This window comes from Neovison vison, chromosome 12 (genome assembly GCF_020171115.1).
Source record: "Neovison vison isolate M4711 chromosome 12, ASM_NN_V1, whole genome shotgun sequence".
Classification (NCBI taxonomy): Eukaryota; Metazoa; Chordata; class Mammalia; order Carnivora; family Mustelidae; genus Neogale; species Neogale vison.
In genome coordinates, this window is record NC_058102.1 from 87,700,277 (window position 1) to 87,724,269 (window position 23,993).

The window sequence follows — 23,993 nt, forward strand, 5'->3', positions numbered from 1 at the left end:
AGCTTGTCTCCTTTGAGGAGCTAAGCAGCAGTCAGGCTCAGGAGGGTACTTCCCAGAGGAAAAGAGCCACACACTGGAAAAGGAATTTCTTTTTCTTCTTAGAAATTATTGACTAAGAATTAATATTTCTGGAAAAAAATTATAATATTGCTGACCCATTGTTATTCCCATGGCATAAGAGAGTGGCCATGGTTCAAGGGTGGTGCTATGGGGAGGAGTAGAAGCCAGTAGCTAAGAGGGAGGCTGGGGGAGGTGGGGAGGGTTCTGAGGTGACTCTGATTCTGGGGCTTCTATCTCCTCAGGCCTGAAGACCATTGTGGGTGCCCTAATCCAGTCAGTGAAGAAGCTGTCAGATGTGATGATTCTGACAGTGTTCTGCCTGAGTGTTTTTGCTTTGATTGGACTGCAGCTGTTCATGGGCAATCTGCGAAACAAGTGTGTTGTGTGGCCCATAAACTTCAACGAGAGCTATCTGGAAAATGGCACCAAAGGCTTTGATTGGGAAGAATATATCAACAATAAAAGTAGGTGGCCCCTTCTCTGCAAGGGGCGAAAGACAAGTCTGTCTCTAATTTACATGGTCTGAAGCCATCACTGGGCTTTGAAAAGTCGTTGGGGCCAGAAAGGAATCCAGGGCTACTGAAGCAGCCTGAGGAAGTTATTCCCTGTTCTTGGGGTAGGATTGCGTTCAGAAGCGCTCTCTGGGCTTTTTCTCTTCCTTTAAAACACAACATGGAACTTTGTAACTTTTTTCACAGGCACCTAAACTTTTGTTTTCAAAATCAGGCTTAGGAGTTTGATAAAAATACCTTTTGCTTAGGAGTTTGATAAAAATACCTTATAGTTGGGTTACCTCAAATGGTTCAGGATATGCCTCATAATCTCTCTTCATATTAGTAAGACCTTAGCAGTCAGTCTGGTGTGGGACGTCGGGTAATCTCTAAGTAACCATTTGAGCCCCTTATATTGAAGGAGTTTTAATAATTTCATTTCAGGAACCACGGCACTTGAGTCTGCAGTAAGGAACGTTTGGTATGGTAGTACTTCCAAAGAATAATGGGGAAGAGTTAGCAATATCACTGTTCATCACCCTGGAGGAACTAAAGGCAGTTAAGTAGCCATAGGAAAGTGTTGCAAAGGTAATTTCAGGAACACATATAGGAAAAGGAAACGTGCCTTCTAATTAATACAGGACAAAGTAATGTGATCAGTGAGGGTTTTAGCTTATCTTTGGTAAAGAGAAGTTTTAAGGATAGAAGGCTAAGGTTGTATAGAGGAGTAAAGTGTTCAGAAAACTCCCTTTCAGACCCCTTAGACTGAAGTACCAGAAACTAGCATATAGATTTGAAATACGAGTGGAGGTCAAGGGTCTGTGAAAAGACATTGCATTACAGCTGTGTGGGAGCACTTTTCATTTGTAAGTATATATAAGAAAATAATTAATGGGAAAGAATTCTTAACAGGTCTTACTCTGTCAGGAAAGATTTATATGAGCTAAAATCAATGACTGTTTCTGCCGGGGCTAGTTAGGAACAGTGTAACCTTATTCTCTCATTCAGTTAAATCTGCCTTATTTATTTCTTGCTCTTCAAACTTTTCTAGCAAATTTTTACACAGTTCCTGGCATGCTGGAACCTTTGCTCTGCGGGAACAGTTCTGATGCTGGGTAAGTAGCTCGCCTAATTATATTCTTCTCCTTTAAAATAATGTGTCAGATGAAAATGGGGAGTATTTTCACTTTTCTTTGTGCTCGTGTAGTAGATCCTAACTGGGTCTGACATATTGGTTGGCTCAGATTTTCTTCTTGTTTCATATTTGTCCATCCAAATTTGGCATTTCTCAAGTAGGTGAATGTGCCTATAGTTTCAAGCCAAAATAAAAAATGTGAAAGGCTGAGGATAGAGTCTATAACACCAGATACCTTGCTTGTCTCTTGTAGACTCCCCTCATTCTGATTATAACATGTTAATAAAATATAAAGTACGGAAACTGTCTTCATGATGGATTAGTAGCAAGGATGACCCAAAACATACCAGGCCTGATGGCATGGAAAGGGAACAGAATAGCAACATAATATATTTTTCCATTTTTAAAAAAGATTTTATTTATTTATTTATTTATTCGATTGAGAGAGAGAGAGTGTGTGTGCCCACAAGCAGGGGGAGGGGGATGAAGCAGGCTCCCCGCTGAGCATGGACCTGAAGTGGGGCTAGATCCCCAGACTCTGGGGTCATGACCTGAGCTGAAGGCAGCTGCTTAAACAACTGAGACACCCAGGTGTCTCTTTTTTTCCCCATTTTTAAGAAATTGTGGTAAAATATGTAGAGCATAAGATTTAGTCTTACAACCATTTTTAAGTGTCCTGTTCAGTGTTGTAGAACCGTCAGCACCATCCATCCACAGCACTTTCCATCTTCCCAAACTGGCACTGTACCCATTAAACACTAACTTCCCATTTTCCCTTCCCCTCGCAGTCCCCTCGTGACCTCCATTCCAGTTTCTGTCTCTGATTTTGATTGCTCTAAGTGCGTCTAAGTGGATCATGCAGGAATCGTCTTTTTGTGACTGGCCTCTTCCACTTTGCCTGATGTCCTCAAGGTTTACCATGTGACAGCATATATCAGAATTTCCTTCCTTTTAAGGCAGAATGACATTCCATTGTCTGTATATGCCACATTTGTTTATCTATTCATCTGTCAACAGACATTCGCGTTACTTCCATATCTTAGTTATTGTGAATAATGCTGCTATGAACACAAGTTTATAGCAACATATTGCAGTTATATTGGTTCTGCCTCTGGCATACTAGTAGACTAGAACTATCCTAACTCATGGTTTTCCAGAGAATCCTCTCCAAATAAGATTTGCAGGCAGTAAGCAAAGAGTTGTCTTCTACCACTATTCCAGTTCTCTTTTCCTTTTTCTACATGACCATTCCTGGCCACACATACAAATTAGTGTGGCTTTTATTGTGGAACTAACCTCAGCGTGGCATTCTATTGCTTATATGAAATGGGGTATTTGTTTTGTTTTTGCTGTTTTCCTACTAAAGTTGTTTTCTAAATAAATATTTTCAACAATTATTTTCAAAAAAATAATAATAATAAATGATTCTGCTACCTTTAGCTCTGAGACTTTTGGGAAGCCTTTCAACTTAGGTGAGCCTCAGTTTCTTCATCTATAAAATGGATTTAATATATCTTGTTCTCACTAACTCAAAGGGTTATTGTAATGATCCAATTAGATAACATACATGAAAGTGCTTTGTGAACAGAAAATTATTAAATGTAAGGGTGTCACTTTATCCAGAGTATATTGGTCCTCTAGGAATTAGTGGTTTGTTTGGGTTTTTTTTTCTTTTTTTTTTTAATTTTTTATTGTTTATAAACATATATTTTTATCCCCAGAGGTACAGGTCTGTGAATCACCAGGTTTACACACTTCACAGCACTCATTTTTGTTTTTTTTTTAAGTTTTTTTTTTTTTTTTAATTTACTTGACAGACAGAGATCACAAGTAGGCAGAGAGGCAGGCAGAGAGAGAGGAGGAAGCAGTCTCCCCGCTGAGCAGAGAGCCTGATGTGGGGCTTGATCCCAGGACCCTGAGATCATGACCTGAGCCGAAGGCAGAGGCTTTAACCCACTGAGCCACCCAGGTCCCCCTCTAGGAATTAGTGTTTTAAGATGAGTATGACAACTAGAAGTCTGTTTAATTTCTCTATCAAAGTAAATACTAGAAATTACATTAAAATAAATACCAGGTGAGTCTAAAAGCAGGAGAACTGATAAAACCAAAGTCATTGAAATCCCCAGTATGACTTAGGTTGTCATTAAGGTTGGTGATTAAGAAAACAGATATGATTAAGAGGAACTTCTAGCTGGCCGGAAGTTCCTGTAATTTGAGGTCTTAGCTAAGATGAATTTGGTTGAATTGCACATTGATGTGAATGTAGGACAGTGATTCTCAAATTTTGGCATGCATAAACATCACCTGGCATGCCTCTTTAAAATGCAGATTCGTGACTTCCATGTCCAGAGCTTTTATTCCTAGGTCTGAGTAGGGCATAGGAATCAGCATTTTTAGGAGGCATGCCCAGTGATTCTGATCCTAGGGTCTTTTCAGAACGTCTTTTTTTTTTTTTTTTTTTTTTTTTTTTAATTGACCTGACTAGGAATGCCTCAGTGGCTTATGCAGCTGAGTGTCTGCCTTTGGCTCAGGTCTTGATCTCGGGGTCATGGGATCAAGTCCAGCATCCGGCTTCTTGCTTGGTAGGGAGCCTGCTCTCACTCTCCCTGTCACTCCCCCTGCTTGTGCTCTCTCTCTCTCCCTCTGGCAAATAAATAAAATCTTTAAAAAAATAAAAATAAAAAAGTTGACCTGACTACATCCTTTTTTCTTTCTTTTTTTTTTCTTCTCCTTCCTTCCTTCCTTCCCTTTCCTTTCCTTTGCTTCCTTCCTTCTTCTTTTCCTTTCCTTTTTCTTTTCTTTTCCTTCCTTCCCTTCCATTTCCTTCCTTCCTTCCTTCTCTGACTTTCTAGATGGTTACTTATTCTCTTCACAGTGCTGGAGATGACTTAAATTTGATGATTGGGTGGAATTATATTGAAAAGCCCTGAACGTCCTTTCTTTTCTCAGGCAATGCCCAGAGGGATACCAGTGTATGAAAGCAGGAAGGAACCCCAACTACGGTTACACAAGCTTTGACACTTTCAGCTGGGCCTTCTTAGCATTATTTCGCCTTATGACCCAGGACTACTGGGAAAACTTGTATCAGTTGGTAAGTAGTAACAACTCTTCTTTTGAGTGCTGCTTTTTATTTCTTTGGTGACAGAATTCGCATGAGGGTTTGTGGGTTTGGAGATATTCTGTGTAAGAGACCTTCAGTGAAGATATTATATAGGATGGCAGGATGTTATTTCTCAGTGTCAGCCAGTTTACAAAATTAAGTGAATTCTCCCAGCTCCTGTCCCGGTTTCTTGAGTAACCAGTCACATATGGCCATAGAGGTTCACAGCCTTGACAGCCTTTTGCCTGGTCTGGGAATTTGCTATCTCTGTTTACTTCCTATTGTTCCAACAGACCACCTGCAGTATTTCTCTTCTCAGATTTTTGGCTGAGGGCATCTTTTTAAGGAATATCAATTAAACATACTGTACAAGGCACTATACTAGACATAATAAAGATGAGATTTTTCTATCCACAAGGATCTCAACGCATCAACATTTGTGAGATATGTAACACATCTGAACTAGTTCAGGTAGGTTGTAACAGATTAAAAAAAAGAAAGGTCTACCATTCTGTTGGGCTATCTTGGTGATTGTAGCAAGTCGTTTAAATTTGCTGTTGGTGATGGAGAAGTAAGTCCAGGTGATTGCCAAGGGTCATCCAGCTTAGAAATTCCATGATAATTCATTGTTTTCTATTTGACTCTGTCTTTTGGTGATGCCAGTTTGAGAATGAGAAACATGTCTCGCTTAGGCATGAAGGACCTCTTGAAGGGAAGCTTCTAATTTTCAGAACCCATAAGGAATCCTTGCTTTCTGTTGGATAGCCTTGAGTTTTCTTAGGTTCCAGTCTTTCTCTTGAAATATTTGTGGTCAATGCTAAGTTCCATTAAATATTTTGATTAAAAAGAATAACACTGAAAACTAAGTAATAGTGGGTCATGTATACATAATCTAAAACCCAAGTGTTCTTTGATGTCTGTTTGCTCACTACTAGTGAAGGGGATAGTCCTAGGATCTTCTTTTTCTCTACTGTTCTTTATGCCTCTTTAAAAATCCACTCTATTACAGAAGGATAAGGAAGGATGTCACTCAAGATGGGACTTTTTGTGACTTGGACATGATTCCTAAGATGGAATTTGTCTATAAAAGCTCTTTGAGGACCCGTAGATAAATGAGCTGAAGTCCTGTATTCTTTATACTTGTTTTAGAACCAACTAACAAAGTCAAATATAATTCTTAGCTCAGAGCATTTTTTCCTTTAAAAAAAAGGAATCAAGTATTTTTCCATGAAAGGAGTATATTGGGAGTATTTGGAAATGAAGATAATATTTTCTGTCACAATGAATGGGAGGTACTAGTGACATTTACTCTGAGTTGAGGACAGACAAAGCCATTTGGCTGTTGGGACGCTAAGTGCTCTGCAGCATGAAGGCGCACCACGCAGTAAAGGACTGTTCTCAAAACGCAATGGTGCCCCTGCAGAGGATCATTATATTATCCCACGAGTGGTTTTCAGCCTGCTTCACTGGATGCACATGACTCAGAAAATTGTTTCTGTCTTTACAGACCTTACGAGCAGCTGGGAAAACATATATGATATTCTTCGTCTTGGTCATTTTTGTGGGTTCTTTCTATCTCGTGAACTTGATCTTGGCTGTGGTGGCCATGGCTTATGAAGAGCAGAATCAGGCAACACTGGAGGAGGCAGAGCAGAAAGAGGCTGAATTCAAAGCAATGTTGGAGCAACTTAAGAAGCAACAGGAAGAGGCACAGGTTGGGGATCAGTTCTTTGCTACAGTAACTTCCTGCCAGATCACGGTGACTAAGGCTCCATCTGATTGTCATTCTAGTTGATCTTTTTTAGGCACATGGTCAAATAGAAGTCATTAATCTGATTAAAATAACCCAAGTAACAACTTGCAGATGGTTGGTCCAGTTACTCCATTTGTCTTAGTGGCCCAATTGTTTGTTAATATGATCTCTAGTGTTCACTGCTCTGGTGGCTGGGGGACGACAAGTGGCCAGAGCAGGGTATATAGTGTCTCATGTAAGCACAGCCTTTTTGTTGAGGAAATCATTAGTATCTCCTTCAGAGATTCTCTGCAGTCATGAAAGTATTGGTTGTACTTGAAAAGAAGACACATGTAAAATGGTAACGTAAGATTTGAAAAACAGACTAGTGATCCCACCACCCTAACACTTTGCTGTCTGTTCCTTATCCAGATATACAAGTGTTTTTATACTGTTGGGCCTGTAATGTATAATATAGTTTCACAGCATTCATCTTCAGAGTTGCCCAGAAGAAATCTTGTGGTACCAAGAAGGCAGCTAAATTCTTGTGTGAGAAACTCAAGAGAATAAATCCCAGAGTTCTCATCACTGGTTTCTGCTCTGATTGCCTAAGGCCATGTGCCACAACACAGATTAGCCAGAAAATGGAGACGGCAGATCCTGGCCATAGTCTCCTCTGCAGGCTGCTTTGCCTTCCTCCTTCCCTCTGTTAACCCCATCTGTGGGAAAGGAAATGATCTGCACTAGTTGCTTGGCTTGGGGTGGGGGTGGGAGGCTCCAGTGAACTGCTTCTGACTGGCCTGTCACTGTGGCTCCTCCCCTAGGCCGCTGCTATGGCCACCTCTGCAGGCACTGTCTCAGAAGATGCCATCGAGGAAGAAGGTGAAGAAGGGGCAGGCTCTCCTCGCAGCTCCTCTGAAATATCGAAACTCAGTTCCAAGAGTGCCAAAGAAAGGCGTAACAGGAGGAAGAAGAGGAAGCAGAAGGAACTCTCTGAAGGAGAGGAAAAGGGGGATCCTGAGAAGGTGTTTAAGTCAGAGTCAGAAGATGGTATGAGGAGGAAAGGCTTTCGGCTGCCAGACAACAGAATAGGGAGGAAATTTTCCATCATGAATCAGGTAAACTCTTTGCACGGGATCAAATAAGCCTAAGAAATTCTGCTTTTCCTAATCTCACTTGATTCTCATATTCACCATTGGCTCTTCATTTTTGAGCCCCTTCCCTGCATCCCCTGGCCTACCTCTCCATAGAGGTAGGCCTCCATAGAGGTAGGCCTACCTCTCCATAGAGGTGCTCCAAGGCTCCCCCCGCCCCCAGTTTGGCCCTTGGACCACGTGATCGCCTTTGGCAGACTTATTTCAGCCAGAAGATCCATGTCACTCCAGTGGGCCATCCATTCTAAAACTTCAGGAAGCACCTTTCTCCTTAAAGCTCAGAACAGCAGAATTTAGCTTTCAAACATCTCCGCTTAAGAACTGCATATTAAAAAAAAAAAAAAAAAAAAAAAAAAAGGACTGCATATAATTGTAGGTTTAAAAAAAAGAGTCCTGAAACTCGTTAGGTCACCTTATTTGAGTGTGGCAAATTCTAGTAATTAATTATTCTAGGTATATGGTGTCATGCTGATAAATTAGCCTATGGTGGATTAAAGCCTCCAGTTGTAGCCAACTTTGATAAATGGGGAAACCAAGAGGAAGAGAGAGGAGAGGGCTTATGGATAATTACTGAGCATTCTGTTACTATAAATATCACCACATAACACCTATTTTTGGATTTCAAAGAACACCGCCGAAATCCAGTTCTTAGTCCATTTAATTCCCCATTTTAAGGAAATGCTAGAAAGTTTGTAAGGTATAGAGTAGATTACAGTTACCAGTTTTATGGTAGTATACCCTGTGTCTCTTCTTATTTCCAAGAGATGCTTCGTTGTGCCTCTCCCTGGTATCTCTCACTTCCCAGTTCATTCTCTGCTAGTCCTGTTCACTTTATCACAACAGAATCTCTCGTGTCATCCCCTTCCTTCTATCCTATTATTCCTATCTTAGTTGAGACCTTTGTATTTTTCATTCTACTGCAGTTAGCCACTGTATGTTTGTTTCCTCTGATCTTTCTCCTTCTCCTTCATGTTTTTTATACCGTTGACAGAGCGCTTCTTAGTAAAACAGAGCTCTCATTATTTACCCCCAAGAAGTCATGGAGTGCCTGCCATGCACTGGGGATTGTGACGGGTCCTAGAGATTCATGGGGGTTCAAACACCATCGCTGTAGTGGAGTGGCCACTGAAATTTATTTCTGTAATACCATCGATGGTTCCATATTGTTCCATAATTGCACTAGGCTGGAGTATTTTAGAGAGCACAGATCTAACACAACTAAATGGGAATTAGGTAATATATGCGTGTGTTGGTGAGGGAGCAGGAGGACAGAAGAAAGACATTCCAGATTGGAAGAAAGTAACTTCCAGTGTGGACACCCCAAGCTCGAATCACAAGTAGAGTGGTCTTTTAGACTGTTAGACTTGATGAGATACTCAAAGAGGTTGTATGAGGTAAAGAAAGGAATGGTGGGCTAGGGGCACAACCACGGATATCCATGGGCATTGGAGATGAAGCTCATGCAGGAAAACAAATGAATGGTCATTAGAGGTCATTAGAAGTGCTGAGAACCAGTTCAGTGAAGCCCAGAGAGCACAAAGGTTGGAAAAGCAGGGGAGTGATCGGTGGATTGAAATTTAACAGAAATGCATCATGAGCTCAGAATTGGAAATATGTACTCGATTTGGCAATATAAGTCCTTGAGAACTTTAAAGACACATTTCAGTCCAGGAGAAGGATGGATACCATACGGAAGTGGAATGGGAAGTGAAGACAGTGAGTGTAGACTTCTCATACAGACTTCTTTAAAGAATATGGGGGAAATTATTTTTATAATCTAGGTGGGGAGCCCAGAAAGGGGAAGTAGAGGTAGAAAATGGAGTAGTACAGAAAAGAAATGGAGCACAGGCTTAGCAGATGTGAAAATAGATGTAGTCTTTAAACAGGAAAGGGGCCCCTCGTCCCCAGATGTCAGGATTATAGGGGAGGATGGGTGTGGATAAGTTTGTAGGTAGGAGGTAGGAATTTGAGGAAGATGACACTGGACAGGATCTAGTGTACAGTAATACAGGAAGGGAGTGAGAGATTGAGTAGGAGGTTTAAAGAAAATATTGACAGTGTAGAATAGTTATCACGAAGAATGGGAGAGGGAATTACCTAATCATATTCACTCCGTCTACTGATGAAGGACCAGCCTCTCCTGGCCTCCTCAGTCCCAGTCACTGCGCCCTGTCAGGCACCCTGCACTTACACCAGAATGAACTGCTAGATGCTTCTCATATACAAGGTTTGTTTCCTACCCTCAGTTTTGCTCCAGAAAGCCTCTCTCTAAGTTGCCCTACTTTTCTCTCTCTCTCAATGTTCACACCATACCACCATATTTACTCTTCACATCCTTCTCTCAGAAAACCTTCCCAATCTCCCCCATTCCACACTTCGTTGGACATTACCATTTTATCTTTCCATTATGTTTTATACATACCTTATATGTTGCTCTTTACTCTGCTTGGACTCGCATTCTTCCTCTCTTAGACAAAGTGCTCAAGGCAGGGCCTGCATATGGCTAGCTAGCATTTAGATATTTGGTGGACAAATGAAGGCGGGAGTTTTATAAATCTGATTTCACCCCTTCTGGGACTTCTTTGTGGCCTGGAACCAGCTCTCCGTCTCACCTTCACCTCACCTTTCTCATAATTCAGCCTCTTTTGGGGAAAAGTGTGATTCAGCTTTGTTGTCATCCAACCCTTGTCTTGAGAGCCATCACTGAGCTAGTTAATGAATACCTTAGTGCGGTTATTGAATGGTCTCTGATTAATCTATAGGCTTTAGCACAGAGTTGCACTGATTGCTCCCTAGCTCAAAAAATAAAACTGGGCCTCTGAAATGTCCTGCTTTGCATGAAAATGTTCACTTCCTCTCATTTCTCCATCTGAAAAAAACTGTAGATTCCTAGAGGCCATGGCTGTCTGCCAAGACTTGCTGAGAAACCCCACATGGAAGTCATATTCTTTGTCCCAGGACTCTTCTGCCATTTCTCTGGTTTTATCTGGAAGAATGAGGAAACTGAGGCCCAGAGAGATTAACTAACTCATCTAAGGTCGTGTGGCTAGTAGATGTTAGAGTCCGGATTTGAACGAGGTCCTTTAGACCGCAGAGCTTGTACTCCTGAACACTATAGTTTGTAGCCACCCCTCCCCACTCACCTCTACACATACACCCCTCCCCACTCACCTCTACACATACACCCCTCCCCACTCACCTCCACACGTACACCCCTCCCCAATCACCTCCACATGTATACCCCTCCCCAATCACCTCCACACATACATGACTGTCTCTTGTTGGCTCACCAGTGAACATGGCTTCCATTTCCCATGGCCTGTTCAAGTGTATGTTCATTTCCTTTATGTCCATATCTTCAGAGAGCCCCTTAAGTCATCTGCCTCCCCCATCTCCTATTCAGTTCTCCATAAAATTATTACTATGGTTTTAGGGCTTAGGACAGTTCATGAAAAGTAAGTATTTTCAGTTTTTCATAGTATTTTAATTTTTCCACTGCAGCATTTCTCAAGCTTTTTGATCTTAGGACCCCTTGCTATCCTCAAAAATTGAGGACCTTGGGGCACCTGGATGGTGTGGTCGATTGACCGTCCAAAGTTTGGTTTCACCTCAGGTTGTGATCTCAGGGTCATGGGCTCGAGCCCTGTGTCCAGTTCAACATGAAGTCTACTCAAGCCTCTCTCTCTCTTGCTCGCTCCCCCTCTATGCCTCCCCCTTATATTTTCTTGCTTGCTCACTCTCTCTAAAAGAAATCAATCTTTTAAAAATAAATAAATAAAAATCCTTTGCTGTGTTAGCACCATAGATCTTTAACTCATGAATGATTTGTAGTATCCTGCATTGATCATCTGGGAAATACTGGTTTACTGAGTTACAACAGATCTTCCAAGTACTGACACACAGTATTAAAAAATTGCATAAATTATTATCATGACCAGCTCATCAGAAAAGTCTAAATACTGTGAAACTGTCAGGCTCTCAGAGTCCACTCTATACTTATGAGAAAATTAAAGTGAGAAAGGCAGATATCAGTTTAGTATTATTGTGAAATAGTTTTGACCTCTTGAGCCCCCTTAAAAGGATCACAGGACCCCCAGGAGTCCCTAGACACACTTTGAGAATAACTGCTGTTTGGGGAAGAAAAAGTGAGGTGAAGAAAAAGTGAAATATGACATTCAGGGAACATTTAAATCACTAATTTATTGCATCCTAATCATCCCAGTCACTGTTAAGCCTTGTCCCAACAGATGGCTGACATGGGTGCCCTAAAATCCTCAGTTAGTTTTTCAGTGGGAAAATAGGAGGGCCACCTCCTCAAATCAAGAACACCCCCGAGCTATTCTCCCAAGCAAATGCCTGGACCTTGGGTAGTATATTTAGTGAGCTGTGATGTGCCTGCTTGAAAAGGACCAGAAGCTCCTGATGGGTGAATGGCTAAGGTCCATGCATTTATAGCCTGGATCCCAGGAGCTAGTAGAGCCCAGGGTCCTGAGTCATCACTGAAACCCTCCAGCCCAGGCACGGTGAGACTGAGGAGAGGCTGGCGTGGCTAACTTCAGGGTATATTTCGTTGGAGAATAGACTAGAGCAGGATTGAATGCTGGGTCCAAGGAGAGGTGCAAAAAATTCTCTTTTCCCCGCCCACACTTATCACAGGCAACCCTTTCGCCAAGAATGGAACAGGGGATTAAAGAATAATAGATTATTTTCTTTTAGCATTTTTGTCTCAGGATCCTGATTTCTATGCATTTGTAGGTCACTGAATTGATCATTATCTTACTTATCACTTTCCTATCAGTTAGGAATAGATCTCATATATATTTCTGACTAGGCTGCAAGATGCAAGAAGGCGGGAACCGTGCTGTATGTCTTCTTTATGACCGTATCTACATCACTTAGTACACACTAGGTATTTAATGATCATTTGTCAAATAAATGAAACCTCTTTCCTAATGTGGAGACCTAATGTACTGTGTAGTGTCAGCAGCCAGCATTGGCTTAATGCAAAATCCAGGGAAGTGAACTATGAAAAGTGAGGCAGTGACCTAGTGCAGGTGTGGAGTAAGGCCCAGGTGTGGGTGGCCAGTTTACAGCATATAATCTAAATACATGTTATGAAATTGAACACTGCACCTACGATATACAAAGCCCTCCGGGAGATAAAAAGATGAATCAGGCAGTGTGTCCTTAAAGAGCCTGTAGTTGGTTTAAAAGGGGAGCTAAAAGCAGGTATCTAAAGAACTGTAGTTAAAAGTAGAGTGCAAGGACTCTGAAACAGAGGCTGGGTCTGTGGACGGGTGGAGGAGGTTTACAGAGGAAGAAGCTGAAGGGCTGGACCATGGACAGTGGTGAGGAGTTCCCAGCCGGAAGTGCAGAGCATACAGACCCGCAGGCAGTGTGGCTCGGTGATTGGGTCTCTGTAGGGAAAGAGTGAAAGATAAAATGGAAGAAGTTAGTTACAGTCAAAGCTGGGAGGATCTTGAAGGACATTTTTTAGGACAATGATTGATAATATTAAGTGTGCTCATGGGATTTAGCAAAGGCACCCAAGAGTTCCTGAGTCTTTTTTGTCCTGACCATATTTCTCCCTAGTGAGCCCTGCAAGGGAGATACAAAAGCCCAAGGCACTGTTACTAACATCTAACACAGAACCTCAGAACCTTACACTGAACTGAACACATGGGTAGAAGCTCAAAGATATTTCCTATCCCCCTACCCCGCCATCCAATCTTGGGATCTTACTGTATTTTTTTTAAAGATTTTATTTATTCATTTGAAAGAGAGAGAGACAGAAAGAGCACAAATGGGGTAGAGGCAGAGGGAGAGGGAGAAGCAGACTCCTCGCTGAGCTGGGAGCCTGACTTGGGGCTCAGTCACAGGACCTGGAGATCATGACCTGAGCCACCCAGGTGCCCCAAGGGATCTTACTGTCTTAATCATTGTTTTAATTTTCTGTGTATTATGATGCTTTGACATTTTAGGAGCCTTGCTAACTAGGGAGAGACTGCTCCTCCCAGTGCAAACTTAATTCCTAGACAGTGAACAACTTGTCTGAAAGTGTACCTTTTATTACAAATCAACCAATCCAAACCCTCAGCCCCAACTTTTTATCTAATGCTCACACATCAAGACTCGCAAAACCATGGGGCGCCTGGGTGGCTGAGTGGGTTAAGCCTCTGCCTTTAGCTCAGGTCATGATCTCAGGGTGCTGGGATCAAGCCCCATATCGGGCTCTCTGCTCAGCAGGGAGCCTACTTCCCCCTCTCCCTCTGCCTGCCTCTCTGCCTACTTGTGATCTCTCTCTCTCTCTGTCAAATAAATAAATAAAATCTTAAAAAAAAAAAAAGAAAACATTAGTGTCTTTAAGTTTTCTTAAACCCAGGAAATTTAAATCCATTGTAAGGCTTTCCGAATTTACCTCTCTTATAATCAGGGCCTTTGGGGATTTTAAATTCAGGAGTGGGGTAGATGTCACTTGGATACGTATTAGTATATTTATTAAAAAAGAAAAATAAGTTCATAATTTCTCAATTAAAAGAAGTCTGATTTGGCCAATTGCTTTGACAGTGAGAACTGGCTTTGCTAACCTGTATCATATGGTAGACATTTTTGTAAATAAAATGAGCCGAATCTTTAGCTTTAAGGTTTTGGTGAAAATATCTTTAAAGCATGTAGTAAGATAAAATTATTTTATTAAAAAATTAATGTTGGAAAAAAATTTACAGTGGCAGTGATGTATTAAAATGAATGATATTTTGATTATTCCAACCATTTCTTTTGGGTTAAATAAGGTTCCTCTAAGTAAAAGAATAACCTCTTTAAGAGTAACCCATATTTTTATTAGTAAATAAAAATGAAGCCTTTTTGGCATCCTCAGAAATCAAGAAATGGAATACTTCTAACAAATAGGTAACAAATCATTTGGCAAATTGGGTGGTTTGCAGTTCTTTGCTTTCAATAAAGTTGAAAGACTACCCAATATGATTGTCAGCCAGTAGATCATTAGGATAAATTTTGCTGATAGCTTATTATGTGAATCTGGTATATCATTTGAAAGGAGATTGAAGAATTGAGTGACATTACTATAACCAAATTCTTCTGTTCCAAGATACTATTTATGTGAATAGAGTTTCTCAGCACTTAAAATCTATATTAGATAGGGAAGGGAGAACTGATGTTGAGCCATTTTTGATTCTAATAATAATACTGTCTACAAATATTTCATCACCAAAAACACCAATTGGAAAAGAACTCATTAAGAGACACATTTTAATAAAATTTTCTTTTAAGCTTAGTAATTACTTATAAAATGTATAATATCTATATATCTTGATCAATTTTATTAATAAGAATTATAATTAAAAAATAAATCCGAGAGAATATTTTTAAAAATTCTAAGAGACTCATGGTCACAGAAAATTTTTTTAAATTTTAAGTACAGTTTATTTATAACTTTTTGTTGAAGAAAATTATTGATCAAAGGTGATCAATAAAATATAGTAAAGCATAAAAATATACGCTAGCATACAATTCTCTAGGGGATGTGGAATTGGAAGTATGGGTTGAAAGAGAAAAAGAAATGAGAAATTTGTGAGTGATAAATAAAAGTTTTATTTTAAAATGTCAGTGCAGGGGCCCCTGGGTGGCTCAGTCAGTTGAGCATCTACCTTCTGTTCAAGTCATGATCCTGGTGTCCAGGGATTGAGATCAAGCCCCACATTAGGCTCCGTGTTCTCTTCTCATCCTGCTTGTGCTCTCTCACCCTCTCTCTTATAATAATAATAATTTAAAAATAAATAAAATGTCAGTGTAGGGAGAACCTGGGTGTCTCAGTTGATTAAGCACCGACTCTTTTTTTTTTTTTTTAAAGATTTTTATTTATTTATTTGACAGAGAGAGATCACAAGTAGACAGAGAGGCAGGCAGAGAGAGGGAAGCAGGCTCCCTGCTGAGCAGAGAGCCCGATGCGGGACTTGATCCCAGGACCCCGAGATCATGACCTGAGCCGAAGGCAGCGGCTTAACCCACTGAGCCACCCAGGCGCCCCAAGCACTGACTCTTGATCTCAGCTCATGTCTTGATCTCAGGGTTGTGAGTTCAAGCCCCGAGTTGGTTGTGAGTTCAAGCTTCACTGCTTGTGAAATGTACATAAATAAATAGTGCTGGGAATTTTATAATTTAAAAATAATTAGGGGCACCTGGGTGGCTTTGTCCATTAAGCATCAGCCTTTGGCTCAGGTCATTATCCCAGGGCCTGGGATGGAGCCCACATTGGGCTCCCTGCTCACTGGGGAGTCTGCTTTACCCTCTCCTTCAACCCCCCTTCCATCATGCTCCCTCTCTCTCTCTCTCTTTCTCTCTTGCTCTGCACTCTCTCTCTCAAAGTTTTGTTTTTGTTTTTTTTTAATTAACTTTTGATGAAAAAAATGTTGACTTTAAAATGGAGTCAGAGGGAACATACATAATAGTCAACTGAATAAAAAAATACTCCAAGGCCACCGTTGGCCTAGGACTTACGGTCAGGGCATGTACTCATTGAGAGAATAGTGAGCGATTGAGCACTTTCACATTCTCTCCTTTTTGCCAAGTGTGGCATGGAGGCTCTCTTGAGTAAACGAGCTCATAGTAATGGGAAATAGACACAGCATGTGTTTCCTGGCGCATTAGACTCTACATGGTGCTCGAGATAAAAGCATCATTGCAGTGCACGGGTGAACAGTGAGTAGAAGTTTTGTATGGTTAGTTGTTGGAAGACCTACGCATCACAAGGCGATGGGGCAAGAAGCGAGCGCTTACGGGTGTTGAGTCGTACTAGGAACGCAACATCCAGAAGTGCTTTCTGGGAACACTTGTGTTCTGAGAGCAGGAATGCAAGGCTAAGGCCAGGTTGGGGAGGCCAACAGCCTCAGCTCAGCCAGTGCGGGGTACGCTTCCCGTCTCACGCCTGTCTCTGTGTTTTTTTCTGTCTCCCTGCCCTGCAGTCCCTGCTCAGCATCCCGGGCTCCCCGTTCCTCTCCCGGCACAACAGCAAAAGCAGCATCTTCAGCTTCAGGGGGCCCGGGCGCTTTCGCGACCCGGGCTCGGAGAACGAGTTCGCAGACGACGAGCACAGCACGGTGGAGGAGAGCGAAGGCCGCCGGGACTCGCTCTTCATCCCCATCCGGGCCCGCGAGCGCCGCAGCAGCTACAGCGGTTACAGCGGCTACAGCCAGGGCAGCCGCTCGTCGCGCATCTTCCCCAGCCTGCGGCGCAGCGTCAAGCGGAACAGCACGGTCGACTGCAACGGCGTGGTGTCCCTCATCGGCGGCCCCGGCTCGCACATCGGCGGGCGGCTCCTGCCAGAGGTGAAAATAGATAAGGCAGCTACCGACGACAGTGTAAGGAAGTAAACGCATAGACCGAGGCTAGGCATGGCAGTCTCTCCCGCGCCCTCCTCTCTTCTCTCCGGCCGGCCTCTGGCTCCCACGCTCCCTCCCCCACTCTCAAGTCTCTGTCCCCACCAGCGCCGCCCGCTTCTGTCCTCTCCCTCCTGCTCTGTTTCTGTTTCTCTCTTCCGCCCCTCCTTTTCCCATTCACTTTAATCCCTGCTCTGTCCACCCGCGCCTCCTTCTCCCTCGTTTCTATTGCCCTACCCCATCAGCTCCTTGCTTTCTTTTACCCCCTTTTCTTTCTCTCCATCTTTGCAAGTCTTTAGCAGCCTACTGTTTCCCTCTCCTCACCTGCTCTCACTGAATGCCTCTGGCCAGCGGATCCTGCAATGATGGAATGAGAATTGCCACCACCAATGACCAAGTCTGAGCCGGTTTGGAACTACCATTGCTTCTCTCCCTCCCACCTCCTGTCCCCATAGGGAAACAGCCTGGAATTTAAAGCTCTGATCTTTCTGTTAAAAAACAACAACAACAATATAGCTCAGAATAATTTTCCAAGTCTCCTCTGTAAGAAGGAGGTGTGATTTTTCCCTAGAGGAAGGTGGATGCCTGGTGTGGCGAGCGGGAGGTGTGCACCAGGGAAAGCCAGGCAAGGAGAGGTTAGGGAAGCCAGTGCAGAACTGGAGCTAGACGTTCAAAAGGGATTGAAATGGAAATAAATCAAAGGAGGGAAAAGTGGGAGGTTGGGGCAAGAACACACGGTGTATGGGGGAGGAAGGAAAAGGGAAGCGAAAGATGAATTTTAAATGTAATCAAATGTCAGGCTCTGGAGGAGCTGCATATAATAGCTTCATAAAATCACTTGTCTAGGGGGTTGGCTAATGGCTCCCCTCTTTGGGAAAAGCCATCTCTTCACATTTCTTTAAATTCTAAGCTGTTTATACCTTTTTTTTTTTTTTTCTAATTTCAAATTCTTATAACCTCAGTGATCCTAATCCTCCGTGCCTCTAACTCCCTAACTTCCTTCAGTCCTTCCTTAGCTGGCATAAGCTCCTTGAGACAGCATGCCAGTCCGTTTTGTTCTAACACTTCAGTTTCCTCTAACACAGCACGGAGACAGCCTATCCTCTAATTAGCATGATGCATGCGTGGAGGAGAACCGGGCAGTCAAGGCTGGAATTACTCCCAGTGATCTGTTTGTAACATTTCAGGACAGTTGTTGACTGTACAGATAAAAACTCAAAGGCACTTAGGATGTGTTTGACATTGTCTTTTCTCTCCTGCCTTTTTATTTAATAGCAAAATACCCCCCTCACACACACACGTTTGTTTAGCTCTTTACAAGCTACAAATTACTTTTACCGAACGTAAATTATTTAACGAACTTATTTAATTTGCTCTGAATCAAAATTTTCTGTAAGGCTGACCAAGTGGAGGGCATTATTCCTGTTTTTAGATGGGGAAGTAGGGCTCAGAGGATTTGGGCTCTTTGAGGCCCCACAGCTCATTGTTGATAGAGCCAGAGTCTTAGGGAAAAATCAGTCTTCTCTTTTTCAGTGAATTTTAATGCCTTCTTTGTTTAGTCATGTGGCCATTTTTCTTCTGGAAAACTGTTTCTTTAATATAATAGGAACAATAATAATAACAAACAGTGATTCCAGAATCCCCCCAAAACCAGATAGTTGGCCAAAATAGATGTTACAGATGATTATCTTTCCTTTAAATATAATTTTGGATAGTCCCTAATTCTATATCTAGAGGTAAATTTTTAGGCTCCATAATTAGTTAATATTCTCTGAAAAAGCAAGAAATTTTATTAGTAGAGAATGAGGGGTGGGTCAGCATGGACAGTACAGTTTGGGCAACTCAAATATTAAGAACCAAATTAAAATTTGATATTCTGGCTGGCTTTTTAAATACTTCAGCCAAATAACACATCTTGCTTTTTCTTTGAAAAGAAGGTATTAGAAAAGGTATCAGAAAGGAAGAGATTGAACTTCAGCTAAAGGCAGATGAGCACGTTTGCTCATTGGTTTTGTTTTGGGTTTTTTTGCAGCTTCTGTTATAATGTGGGGGGGAAAATTTGAGAGGCAGTTGAGCAGATGGCTGTCTGCACCGCCTCACATTGTAGCCTGCAGAGTGCTGTCTTTGGGTTTTGGGGGGCCTGCACACTCGACACCCTATAAGGACGAGGGGATTCATTCCAGTGGTCCCAAGCGATGATGGTGACAGATTTGAGGATTCCTAAGGCCAGGAGAGCAGATCCCAGAGTGGCAGGAAATGAGGTAGGCAGGACTGTTTCATTCCCAAAGCCTTCATAACTAGGAAAAGCTATTTCTTTAGAAGCCATAAAGAAGTACTTCCTAACTACTAATGGTGTGGCAGTCTACATAAGTTATAATAATAGGCCAAAAAGACAAAACAAAACAAAGAAGACTGCATAGAGCTTGTGTATAGGGTTTGGTATGCTATCAGATCTATGGAAAGACCGCCTACAGAGAAAGGATGACTGACTTGAAGTTTGACAGTAGTTGCCTTTGGGAGGGGACATTATAGGTGACTTTTTCTCTTCCTCACACTTTTCTGTTTTCAGTTTTCTACAATGGGCATAATAATTATAGCCACCATATATTGGGTTCTTGCTCAGCACTTTATATGCATTTAATTTCTTATAACCGTTGTGTTCGGTAGGTGGTTTTATCCTATTAACAGGTGAGGTTCAGAGCCTTAGTGACTTGTGGAAATGGAGCTTGAACCAAGGTCTTCCCACTGTCAAAGAGAACTTCCTGGCTGCTTGAATATTAGCTTCTTTGGGAAATGGGAAAAACTTGTACCATTTTTCTTAGAGGGAGGCAATAGATTCCTGTTATATGCAGCCCAGGCCAGAGGAGCGGCAAATACCACTATAGGTCAGGATGGAGTGGTTCTCACTGTCCAGGCATTTGGGATGAGTCCCCAGTGGATTAACTTGCCTTCACCTGAACCACTAGAGTGCTTCCATGGTATGCTCATGCTTTGTGGGGTTGCGTAGGAGCTGCTGAGGCCCTCAAGCTGGTCTCACTCAGGACTGATGCTTAGGCTATGCCACATCCGTATTTTTTCCTCACACTCAAGTTAAGGAATGTAATATTCTCAGGGCGCCTGAGTGGCTCAGTTGATTAAGCATCTGCCTCCTGATTTCAGTTCAGGTCATGATCGAAGGGTCCTGAGATCGAGACCCACATTGGGCTCCACGCTCAGCAGGGAATCTGCTTCTCTCCCACTCCCTCTGCCCCTCTCTCTGCTTGTGCACACATGCTCTCTCTCTCTCAAATAAATGAATCTTGAAAGAAAGAAAGAAAGAAAGAAAGAAAGAAAGAAAGAAAATATATAATATTCTCTGTGGGAAAAAATATATCTGGGCATCACTCATTAGAGTTTCATCAGAAACGATTTCACCTGTTTATTAATTATTCAGTTATGATTGGTGATTATTTTTCAGTAGTTTGGGAATTTTCACTTTTGCTTTTTGCTGAAGCAGAGGGTGAGGGGACATTCCCATCTCTTCATCCCTAAGCTGGAAAAGTAGGTGAGAATCTCATCACTCATAGAGAAAGCAGGTGCTGCTGGCAAATCCAGAAATCCCAAGTAACTCAGAAATCATGTTGTGCTAGCTTGCAAATACACATGCACTATCTCATCTAATGCTCACAGCTGATAGAGCCTACTCTTGTGTGCATTTCACTGAGGAGGAAACCAAGGTTTAGAGAAATAAAATGACTTGTCCAACATCACACAGTATGTGGTAGGCTCAGGGCTTGAACACAGGCGGTCTGACTCCAGAGCCCTGGCCAATAACCAGTGCCCCACACCAACTCTGAAGCCCAGGTTTACTTACTGATGTGGTCCTGGGAAATTAACATCACCACTCTAAGCCCATTTCCTTATCTGCAAAAAAGAAACAAAAGGACCTGTGCTATAGGCTGTTGCAAAGATGAAATGTAATAACATTTATAAACTGTGGAGCATGTTATTTGGCCCACTCTTGGTGTTCAGAAGGCCAGTTTCCATTTATTTCCCTATACTTTTTTGGCCTTCTTAGCCCTGAGAAGTAGACATTAGGATTTCTCCTGAATTGCTTGACTTGGCAAGGGTTGCATTCCTCTAAAATCCTAAAGAACCTTTGAGAAGAAGCAATTATTGGGCAATTATTTTAAAGCAGATTACTACAAAAATTTGAGGAAGGCTTAAAAGGAGATAAATGGCTAGGTTCTAAAGCTACGTCTAAAATGCTCTAAATTTTAGTTCCAAGAAAGGTGCCTGCCTGATAAATTTCCATTCATGCATCTCCATTGGAAAGCAATTTAGTTGCCTTCCGTGGGCAGCTCTATAGAAATGTGGGCAAATCTGCCATCTACAGGTGTCGTAGGACACCTCTCTGAGAAGGACAGCTACAATTCAGGAGGCTGGAAGTCAGGGGCTAAATGTCCTAATAAACTTTGCATTTGGGTTGAGAGAAACGGAACAAATTTGCACTGAGTTTAACTTTAAAAGAGTGCAATTAAGGTTCTCTGTGGCTTCCTCTGTTACTGATAGTTTTACATGAAATCTCCTTAGGGCCGGAATTCTAAAAAGGCAGAAACTCCTGCCTTTAAAACGTTGTTAATTCTTCTCTTTCCTCCCCAACAAAGTAAAACAAAACAAACAAAAGAAATAAACACCTCCACTTACAGGAATTAATAAATGACCTGAAAAGGGAAGGGAAAGAGGATGTGAGCTTTCCTCTGGCCCTGGCGTCTCAGCGTCCCTCCCTCCCAGGTGGTAAGTAGCTGAGCCAAGAGCAGAGACACACCTCCCAAGCGGATTCTGGAAAGCCGCCTCTGCAGCTGCTGGACATGGGAGTTTACTCCAGCATTCCTTCCCTCCAGTTAGCTAGAATCCATGGTAAAAAAGCAACAGCCAACCACCCGGAAGGGGAATGCAGAAAGGGACAGCCACTTTGGAGAACAGTAGCAGTTGCTCAAAAAATTAAACACAGAGTTACCATATGATCCAGCAATTCTACTCCTAGGTAGAACTGAAAACAGGTGTTCACATAAAAACTTGTACATGAATATTCATACGATCATTATTCATGAGAGCCAAGAAGTGGAAACAACCCAAATGCCCATCAACTAAGGGATGGATAAATAAAATGTGACACATCCCTCTTATGTAATATTATTCAGCCATAAAAGGGAATGAGGTATTGATATGTGCTACAGCATGAATAAACCTTGAAAGCGTGATGCCCAGCAAGAGAAGCCAGGCACAAAAGGCCACATAATATCTGATTCCATTTCTATGAAACACATAAAGAGGGAAATCTGTAAAGACAGAAAACAGATTGTTGGTTGCAAGGGGCTGGGTAGAGGTGGGAGTAAGGATGGGCTGCTAACCGGTACTGTGGTTTTCTTTGGTATGATGGAAATATCCTGGAATACGCTGTAAATATACTACAAGCCACTGAATTGCACACTTTGAAATGGGAATTTGAAATGTTATGTGCATTTCATCTCAGTGTTGTAAAAATTGAAAAGAAAGAAACAATAGCCTGGGCTTTCAGAGCCAGCTTCCACAACTTCACCTACAGAAGAAAGATTTCAGGAACTACATCCGTCTTGGATTCCTGTACACCCTGGTTTTAACAGACTAGACTTTTTAAGGACAGATTTATTTTTCTCTGGATACTGCTATCTTAGTCCCCAGTTAGTGCTTAGCACTTTTAAGTAATGTTCTTCATAGGCAATTTTAGTTTATACCATCCTAGGCAGTTAACAATGAGGAATGTATGTTTGCTCCCTGTCTCTCCATGAATTGCTCAGATCTGATGAATACTGACAACGAGCAGACTGTATATAAAAACAGGACTTTCCCCCACAACCTCCCCAAGAAACCAACCCCCTTATCAATGATAAGCCAGGCAGCCAGCCAGCTATCCGTCACACTTGCAGGAAGCCAGATTGCTGTCTCTAGCGACAGTCCAGGAAGTTAAACAGTAACTTCTTTAACAGTCAGCTCCAAACGGTCAGGACTTGATTGCTAAGAGACTTCTAAAGTTTTGTTTCTGCTTTCAACTTAGGACTACCAGAGAAAGCCAAATAGGCACCCCTAATCAATCACCTAGGATGCCCACCTACAGCTTCCCTGTGCCAGCCAGCTTGAAATCAAGGCACACCTGAAGTCTTCCCTTTATTCCATTCTAAAGCTTTCCCACTCTGCCTGCCTCTGAGTCTCTGGCAAAGTACACGTGATAGTGTCTAACTCCGTACATCCAGCTCAGAATAAATAGCTTTTCCCATTTGACAGATCTTCATTTATTTCCACACCACAGATAACATCTTTTATGTATTATATACACACTCTGTATTCCATATTCTGTTTCAAAGGAATTCTGCATAATCAGTATTGCAGTAAAACCTTAGGTAACCATCACCAAAGAGTTACCAAAGATGTGGGTACAAGGATGGTGGAGCACGGGCTGTCCCACCTGCCGAGAATTATCTCCCACACCCCTTTGTACAACAAGACTCCCAGAAAATACCCTTTCCTACTCAATACCCTCACCTCTCTGAGCAACCTCTTCTGACATGTAACACCATAGATTTGTTTTCTTTCATTTTCAAGCACTCATACAATATATATTTCTTATGTGGCTTCTTTCACTCAACAGGATGTGTTTGAGATACACATCTGAGATGTGTACACATCTGATACACATTTGAGATGTTCTTTCAATAGTTCATTCCTTGTTATTGATGAGTATTGATGAGTACTTCATTGCATAAATACACTCTCATGTGTTAGTCCACTTTCCTACTGATGGACATTCAGGTTCTTTCCAATATTGGGTAGTTATCTTAGAATGAAATTCCTGGGTCATACGGTAAAGGTATGTTCAACTTTATAAGAAACTGCCACATAGCTCTCCA

General features: G+C 42.0%; 1 protein-coding gene across 1 annotated transcript in view; it reads left to right on the forward strand.

The window, feature by feature from the left end:
• Positions 1–23,993, forward strand: part of SCN8A (sodium voltage-gated channel alpha subunit 8) — a 180,833-nt gene that overhangs the window by 99,545 nt on the left and 57,295 nt on the right. Inside the window, exons 7-13 of the mRNA XM_044229304.1 lie at positions 303–524; positions 1,603–1,666; positions 4,636–4,777; positions 6,294–6,500; positions 7,343–7,636; positions 16,654–17,016; positions 17,914–17,916. Of these exons, the coding sequence (XP_044085239.1) occupies positions 303–524; positions 1,603–1,666; positions 4,636–4,777; positions 6,294–6,500; positions 7,343–7,636; positions 16,654–17,016; positions 17,914–17,916 (1,295 nt within the window). The remainder of the gene's footprint in view (positions 1–302; positions 525–1,602; positions 1,667–4,635; positions 4,778–6,293; positions 6,501–7,342; positions 7,637–16,653; positions 17,017–17,913; positions 17,917–23,993) is intronic.